An 8,884-nucleotide genomic window follows, 5' to 3' on the forward strand; every position below is an offset into this window, starting at 1 on the left:
AAAAAAAAAAAAAAAAAAAAAAAAAAAAAAAAAAAAAAAAAAAAAAAAAAAAAATCGCTCTACCCAGCACGGTCTGCACCTGTGTCTCTCAACAGGGTGTTACCCTGGAAGCTTGATAATGGTCATTTAATAGTCAACATTTCACTCCTGACTCCTTGTGCTGTTTAGCAAAAACAAACACTCTCAGACAACCTTGCCCCATATCCTCCTTGGTTAATAAGACTGTATATTCTATTCAATGTACAGGATTTTGTATGGAAATTATTCCATTAGGTATTTGATAGTCTACTATAAATGAACTTCTTACACAAGTACAACCATTAGCTCCATTTAAAGTTCTAAATTACTCCAGTTACCTAGGTGACTACATTAAAATCCAGATTTTATTCTAATCTCAATATAATTAAGTGAACGTGTAGCTTACAACCACCACGTACAAAGCCTTTCCCTCCATTTTACAGTAAGTCAAGTGTTAGTGGCCTGTGTTGTGAGGCCCAGGTTCTACTAGCTGCCACTCTGACCTCCGAGTAACATGCACACTCTGCTCTAAATCCTGTATTTAAGGAATGTAATATATAGTAAAATATAGAATGTAACAGACACAATAAAAATTAAAATTCTAACAGAAAACAAACTTCAGTGAAATTGAGGGCTTATCTGCATGGGGTAGTTAAGCTGGAATAAGACAAGGTATGGATATTAAACCCAATAATTTTCACAAAACTCCTCTATGTCAACATGTTTATTCTAGAATAAGCATATTCATGTGTGGAAATATGCCTGAATACTTATTGCAAAATAACTTATTCTTCAGTAGCTATCCCGAACAATTTTCCTGTTTAGACAAACTCCAAAAAGCAACAGCCAAAAGGAACAGCAGCAAAAAAAAAAAAAAAAATCACAGATCTTGTATTATGGGGGTGTACCTACCAAAACCAAAATACCCTCTTAAAATAAATAAGGAATATAGCAACTAAGTTACAGAGATTGCATGCCATTTTCTATGTTTCTGAAAGCTCCCTACAGAGAAGTAGCTATTTTTATAGACTGTAAGAAACATCAAAATAAATCATACAAACCTGATATATGGGTTTTTCCTTGCCAAGCCAAGTATATATAGAGATTTCCAAAAAACAAGCTGCGGACATCAGAGGACGGAACACAGGAATTCGGTATTTATTATGATAATGTAACATTTATAAAGAATAAATTATAAATAAATTTTAAATACAACGTATAAGGCACAGCTGTGAAAAAGGGCTAGACGGAACCTTTCTTCATACTGTTTCACTGCTAACCCTACGGCAATAATTTAAAATTAAATTGAGGATTCCCTTTCATGAGGCTACTCTATTTGTTGCAAGAATCCAAGATAACATAAGAGTACAGAGGGGACAAACTCAGATTATGGGTTACCCTCTGCAACATTTGGGGGCTGGAGAGGTGAAAGAGCAGCTGACCCAAAGCTGCAGAGATCAGTCTTGCAGGGCTTCTTCCAAGGGGCCATTCTTGTTGCTTGAGGCCTGTTTGGACAATGCTGGACTGGTTGGTGATCACCCAGGGAAATTCTGAGTGTCTAAAGATAAGTTCCTGAACATGTAGTGATTCTGAACAGTGATTCACTACAGCCCTAGAATAAAAAAAGTTTCCTTCACAGCAGACAATACATTTTACTCATGCTGAAATAGCATCAGTTGTGCTTCTGGAAACTACGACAAAATGGTGCTTTTCTAATCCCTGAATCTGCTGCTCAATGCAATCTACAATGATCACCAATATATATTCTGGACATGAGATATTTTGGCTTCTCTCCTAACAGGCATATGCCTCAAGGCTTATGTTTCTATACCAAACAGTGGGGATGTTAGCACACCAGAAGGAGAGGCCTGCAGTATTTAACTTCTGTTTATTATTAAGAATTGCACAGCACTAAACAGAAATGTCATCTCCAGCTTTTCCTTCTGTTTCATAGCCTGTGAGCATCACTGAAGTATTTTCTCAGAATAAAATGTCCCTTGCATGCTCACTGTACAAACAGCAAGAATGAGCATGAACAAATGGATCAATTTAACCAAGGAAAAATTACCTGAACTGTAGAAGTGCCCAGAATACTCCACTGTTTCTCCCAATGGTGTTTTCATCTGAATTTATTGTTAGGCAACTTCCCTGTGCAGTCCAAAGTACTAGAATTCAAGCAAAAAGTTACTTTTACTTATTGTTGAGCATCTGAGAGATATATGTGAATGTAGTAAAGAAAAGCAAGCAGATACAGAATAACTACAATACTTACCAGCAGCTGCTATCCCAATGAAAACAGAAGCAGTGTAGAAGGCCCACGTGAAAGGCTGGATAAAAACCGCAATGTATGCACTAAAATATAACAGGTCAGTTTATTATATACATACTAGATGTGGACAATATCCAGTGTATTATGCTCTTTAAAAATTACATATGCCGCTAACTATCCTCTAAGCTAGTTTTGAAAATAATCCAAAGTTTAAGAGGCAAAACAGTTGATTATGCTAAAGATATACTGATACTTCTTTAATGGAATCATTAAACTGAGACCAGTGGTTAGTTCTTTACTCCAAGGTCAGCCAACCCTGACAATGCTATGGAAACAGCAAGCTCAGTTTCTGGTAGGAGGGACTGCTTGCAAGTGACACCTTTGAAACTATATTGTGTTCTGCCTGGCCAGTACAGTTTCATGCAAAATGCAGTACTTTTGAAGCTGGAGAACCAAACGGAGAAGCATTTGCTGAATACGAAGCAGATGTTACTGATTTAAAAAAAGTATTACTTACCTATAAAATATACCACTAACAAACATGGAGATTTGCGGTCCTACTATAGCAACCACTGAAGGCGAAATGAGATTTGATGCAGAAAACACTCCATAAATAATGGCCATGCTACACAAAGAAACAATAAAGATGAGCTGGCATTTAAAATTAAATCTGAGGTGCTGCTAAGCGTAACTGATTATTTTTTAACAAAGACTTTCAAATGATTCCAAACTACTGGAGTGAAATACACCCCTAGGAAAGGTAAATGCATAAGCTTTCTAATCTAGCCACTTTTCCCTTTCTTGTTAGTTGCGTTAATATGTTTCACCTTATTTTAACAAAGGAATATTACTCTGTAGGGACCTCCTGGGAAATAGTGTCCAGTTCCCTGCTATCACATTCAAGCACATCATGCAACTTTGACCATAAATTTATGAAGCCTCATCTTAAAACTAGTTTTGCCTTTTTTTGTCCCCACCCTTCCTTACCAATTTCTGATTCCTCACTTAATTTTAAAACTTCTCATTCAGGACTGTCTACTACCTATTTTTGTTCCTGCTAACATTGTTCTTTGTCTTAAATTATATTGTAATCCATTATGGTAGTAAACAAGCTCCTTATGTGATTGTACAGTCCCTTGCAAGTAGGTCCCTGATCATGATTGGGACTTTGGCTCCTAGGGGAATGCAATAGAAAGAATTGGTTTCCACAGCTCTGCAGTCTTAATTTTCCTCCTGTTTTTCTGACTGTTCTTTCTAAGCATCTCTTGAATGAAATTCCCCCCTGTAAAGTGATCGACACAGGCAGACCCTGTGCTCTGTATGGGCACGTGGAAGCACACAAGAACAAAGGTTGGTAGAACCCTAGCCTTACTGAGCTGCTTCATTTTCAATAATGTTTACATTGTCTTCACAGCCTGGGTTAAAATCAAAGCATATGATTAAGTAATGGCATTTCCCCCTAAATTTCCATACATGTGACTCAATGAAATAGTAAGGGAATCTAAGAGTAAATGAAGGCACTTAAAGTATAACAGCAATAAAACTTTCCTTAAATGTGTTTTAAAGAACAAATACAGCAGAACAATATAATCACTAGAGTATTCATGAAATCTGATAAAGAAAATTGGCTCTGAAAGTAAATAATAAGTAAATTACCTGGTATAGCCACTGCCATGAAAATCTGTGCTGTTTAAATTTGTGATAACTGTTTGCTGTGTGGAAAAAATTACGATATAGAGAAAAATTAATATAGAAAATATGATGTATTTTTAAATATGAAAATTCCTGACACACAGATCAGAGTTAGAACTAATTATTAATAAGTGCTATCAAGAAACTAAAAGCTGTGTGTATTGATATATTAAACTTAATAAAACCCACATGAAGGTTAATATTATACCCACTACATAGTTTGGAAACCTGAATCAAAGCTTGGTCAGACTTAGAAGCAGGGTCAAAACCAGGGTATCAAAATTTTGCCTCCCATTCCCTACTCTTGTTACTCTCGCTCTCTCTCTTGCTCATACTTCCTCAGCTTCAAATGTAGCAGCAAGTCTGTCTTTGTAAACCGCATTGATTAGTTAGCAAATGGAACGAATAAAGAAAAATATGTAAAAGTGTGACCCTGCAAAATTCAATCACCCACTGTAATGTGTACATTTAACCTAGCATGGGGACAAATTCTGGTATTACATTCCTTGTCCATCCGAACAAGTACAGCAGAAAAAAAACATAAGCTATAATAAAAGCAGACACTGCCTTCCTATGTCCTCCCTCTGCTGCCTTGTGTGTGTGAGAGTTTGGACACCAGGCAACTGTAATTTGAATCATGACAACTAAATCTTGATTTCTTCACTTCAAAACAGTTGCTACCATTAAGTGCAACAGATGCTTGGAAGGGGGGGAGCTATGTCTGAAACAATAATTAATACTTTGTGACTCAGCAGTTCCTTTCCTCCACACTCCAAACCTCAAAGCATTTCACAAATGATTAATTAAGCCCTACAAAACTTCTTTAACAGAGAAGGATGTCTAGCTCCATTTACAAAATGGAAATCAAGGCATAGAGAGGCATAAAAGGTGCACGGACATCTGCAGAATTAGGAATTAAACCCTTATTCCCCAAGTCCCTGATCAACCTTCTGCTTTCCTAATACTTTGATAAATTAACTACATAATGTAAAGAAACCTTCTTAAATCTACCAAAAGAAAGTTGTAGGAAAAGAAAGAATCTAAGGCCCATAGCCTGAAAAATGTTTAGATGCCTCCCTGTCACTGAAATCAATTTAAAACAATGACAGTTAGGCTCCTAAGGCAACTTTGAGGATCTGGGCCCAAACATGGTAACAAAAGGATTATAAGAAGCATTGTAGTAAAAGCACAATCTTCTTGCACTGGTATGCTCATTAGTTTTACTTCCAATCTTGCATTAGGGAATAGAGATACAATGGCAGAAAATTATTTACTGAGAAGCAAGGCGACTTAGCAATTCTATCAGCTGTGGCAGGCTGCTTGTAAGATACTATATACATATACTTGTAACATCCAATTTGAAAAGAATGCAAGACTAGGTCTGACTAATTAAAATAAGAGAAAATAGGGACTATGGTTAAGAACAATAGCATCTTGTGGGGATGCTTTGAAGGGATTTATGTAAGAATCTCAGAAACATGTTAAGTTTCAGTTTAACCAAACCTCTGGACAGACAAGTGCCAAAGCAGCTATTATTCTGAAGTTCAAAGTGAAGCCATTTAATAGGACACATTCATAAATAGCCATGCCCTCTTTCATAATGGGACCAATTCACTGCTTTAATCACTACAAGGAACACATTACATATAGTAATGTGTTCCTTGTAGTAAGTACCTATGTAGGCACTGTATAATATAGTCTCTCTCACACGTCGTGAAACCTTTTAGCAAAACAACCCATAGAACTGGGGTGCTAGGAAGAAAGGAGAAATGTTGGGGTAGTGATACAGGTTATATATAGATAGTTGAACTTACCGCAACATTTCCACATGTTTGGAAGGCAGTGAACATAAACATAAAAGCCACTCCTAAAATAATTATGTTAAAAAGCTTTTTCAATTCAGATGACATTTTGTCTTTTCTTCGGAAGTTGTCAGCTACTGCCTGGAAAAGCTCTAGTTTTCTTTTAAAGATCTCTTTTAGGTTCTGCTGAGAAAACAAAGCCATGAAGGAACCCAGAAAAAAGGTTATTTTAAGCCAATTGCTAAGTGGTCAGAAGCATTCATCAAAAAATTAAGGGCTCTAGTGTACTGCAGTAAATATTAAATAAAGCATATAGCAGTAAATAACACTATAAACAATAGGCTAAAGAACTGGTAAGAAAATTAAGATTCTCTCTACCTTCAATATGAAGATAATAGAGCAGACTGTAGTATATTACTTCATGACATTGCTTCCCCCCGAAAGAAGTAGTTTTCCACCACTCAAGCCAGTAAGTCAGCTCACTTTTTGGCCATTGCTCCGAATCAGATTTTGGTCAAAAGTCATTAAATCACCTGACTAAGGAAAGAAAAGATACTCCTATATACAAGTCATTTCCATTCATGCTGGACAGGAAATACAGGCGTTTCACAATTCAGGTCAGCTGATCCAGGCTATAAGAAAACCTATGTGCATTATGGGAAATGCAGTTTCAGTACTTCTCCTCCTTAAACATGGCAAATGTTCAATATTAATAATCTGTTTGCCATTTCCACAAAAAGTATTCAGTAACCACCAGGCAATAACACATCTGCCAAGAAACCAAATCCCTCCAAAATCTCATAAGAACACTGTCTTGGCTTCTGCTTTCTAACATGCAAAAATAATTCAGAAGTAAAAAATGACAATGCTTAGTGTGTCCCCTCCATACAAGCAGAAGAAAAGGAGCTAGTTCATCGCTACTAACCCAGGCACACACTCCCTTTCTGTTTCAGTTCCTGTCACTCACTAATTTACTCCAGAGAGGAAATAAAATGGTTGCCTCTGCAGTTATTCAACATATAGCTTCCTAATGCCTCCAACATACACTAATTAATAGCAATTAAATATATTGACATCGTTATTAAGTTTTGTAAACGTTTTGAAACAGAAGTAACCTGTAAGGGCAGACAATCCTTATCAAAAAAGCAAGCAAAGCAGAAAAAGAAAGTAAAGCAGCCTGCATTACTTGTTTTACTACTACTTTTTATTGCACTTAAAGTGTTTGTATTACAGGAGCATGCCACCATGATTGGGACCTCAGTGTGCTAACCACAGTACAAAGACAGCAGGAAAGAAATTCAGGTCCAATTTAAGGAAATTACAAAACTCAATAATTTCAGTGTCGCCAGTATTTTATGTGTTTCCTGCCAAATGGGTCCTACCCAGAATCTACTACTCCAAAAACAGCCCAAAAGCTGTTATGACTTATTCAGTATTTCAAAGATTTCCAAACTATTTGTTTGCAAAATTGTCCAAGATTTTATTTTTCAAACTTCATTGTTACATAGGGAAGCCAATGGGACTACATACTCCTGTGACTACTGATTTGTATTGGCTTCAAAGCACTGCTTACGTGGAGCAGATGGAAGGATCATTGCCTTGGTTACTGGACTGAGGAAAGACAATCCTCAACCCCTCTTCCATATAATTAACACTTATATTAGATTTCTAGGTGAGACGGCAGGGAGACTCCCTCAGCTGTTTTGATGGATTCATTTTAAAACAGATTTTAATCTCTTTCCTGATATGGAGGATTTTTACAATGCGATTCAGTAGGACATTTATAATCATGCTGCTGCTCTGTGAAACACGTAGCAAAAAGCAATAAAACAGAAGAAACAACGAGAAGCAACACATTTCCTTCCTTTAGATTAGTGTTGCATGACATAAAGTCATACTCCTATTTTATGCCAAAATTACCTCATTACACAAAGTATTTACTTAACAAAATATTGCAATAAGAACAATTAAAATTTCACTAACCACTTTCAAAATCTCACATTCACACCGCCATTACACTTAAAAGAGATCTCTAGAAAAGCAGTCTCTTCTCCTTTTCAACTTATTTTATGTTTATTTAAACAAAGTAGTGTTATCAAGGACACAGTCATACACCTCTTGAATGCTTTGTATAAGAGCTAGGTATTATGATTCTTGTGTGGCTGGTATCATTAAGAAAACAATGCGGCCAAAGTTCCCAGTGTTTCTCTATTGAATAGAGTTAAATGAGAAGTAAAAATTCCAAGTGACAATCTACACCAGCGAAGGTGCTACAGCACCCTGGGGTGCCAGCGAGACCCTTTTAAGGATGTCACAAGATGCCATATAATATTTGCACTTAGTTGGGCCAAACATCTCTACACATGATACACATGATAAACCAGAGGTTTCAAACACAAATCCATAGGGTCACAAACGTTCTGACTGGGATGATCCAAGTTCTTGCAACAGAAAATCACTTTACTATTTTTCCCACAGTCAAAAAGCAAGTAAAAGCTAAGAGATGGCATTTTCTGAGGGGTGCCTTGAGTCTAAGAAGTCTGACAACCACCAGTCAACTCCTACCATTGGTGGGAGCTACTCACTACAACTGGTATGGCCACTTCATAGTACTGGGGCAATGAGAATACAAAATAAAATGGATAGAAATTTTACTTTAGAGCACCGTACAACCTTGCTGAATTGCAGTCATGCTGTCTGGGGCTGTGCGAAATTTCGCCAGCAGTTTCATTTCGACACCGTCTCAAGCTCGAAAGAGCAAAATCAAAATGAAACAGAGCTTCAAAACAGCCTCAAAACGAAAGGAGGCAAGTGGAAATGTTTTGAGAAACAGAAACTAAAGCAAGGCCAGGGAGGGAGAAGAAAGGGGGAGGACTGCTCTCATTACTGACTGTGTAGCTGGCCAGTGATGGTCATGCTTTCCTGGGGTCTCTTCCAATCCCAATGCTCTGGGGGAGGGATGGAAAATCTGCATAAAAGGCAGCACTGTTCGACCTACCCTGCTTTCTGCCTTGGTGTCCACCTTAACACACGCACAGTGTCACCCACCCATGTCACGAGTTTTGCCTGTCAGCAGCTAGAGGCGCAGGGCCCCAGAACCCAG

The 8,884-nt window shown here is 37.3% G+C and overlaps 1 protein-coding gene across 2 annotated transcripts in view; it reads right to left on the reverse strand.

The window, feature by feature from the left end:
* MFSD11 (major facilitator superfamily domain containing 11) overlaps nucleotides 1–7,694 on the reverse strand; it is a 26,597-nt gene extending 18,903 nt beyond the window's left edge. Inside the window, exons 1-7 of one of the 2 annotated variants that reach the window (XM_019502918.1) lie at nucleotides 6,160–7,694; nucleotides 5,794–5,964; nucleotides 3,944–3,999; nucleotides 2,805–2,912; nucleotides 2,291–2,370; nucleotides 2,087–2,183; nucleotides 1,080–1,138 (exon numbers count right to left, since the gene is read on the reverse strand). In XM_019502918.1, the coding sequence (XP_019358463.1) occupies nucleotides 1,080–1,138; nucleotides 2,087–2,183; nucleotides 2,291–2,370; nucleotides 2,805–2,912; nucleotides 3,944–3,999; nucleotides 5,794–5,889 (496 nt within the window). In that variant the 5' untranslated portion in view covers nucleotides 5,890–5,964; nucleotides 6,160–7,694. Of the gene's footprint in view, nucleotides 1–1,079; nucleotides 1,139–2,086; nucleotides 2,184–2,290; nucleotides 2,371–2,804; nucleotides 2,913–3,943; nucleotides 4,000–5,793; nucleotides 5,968–6,159 lie in introns of both variants that reach the window. The other variant, XM_019502909.1, reaches the window with a different exon arrangement.
* Between the last annotated feature and the right edge of the window lie 1,190 nt (nucleotides 7,695–8,884).

Source organism: Gavialis gangeticus, unplaced genomic scaffold (genome assembly GCF_001723915.1).
Source record: "Gavialis gangeticus isolate Ggan-Ray unplaced genomic scaffold, GavGan_comp1, whole genome shotgun sequence".
NCBI lineage: Eukaryota > Metazoa > Chordata > Crocodylia > Gavialidae > Gavialis > Gavialis gangeticus.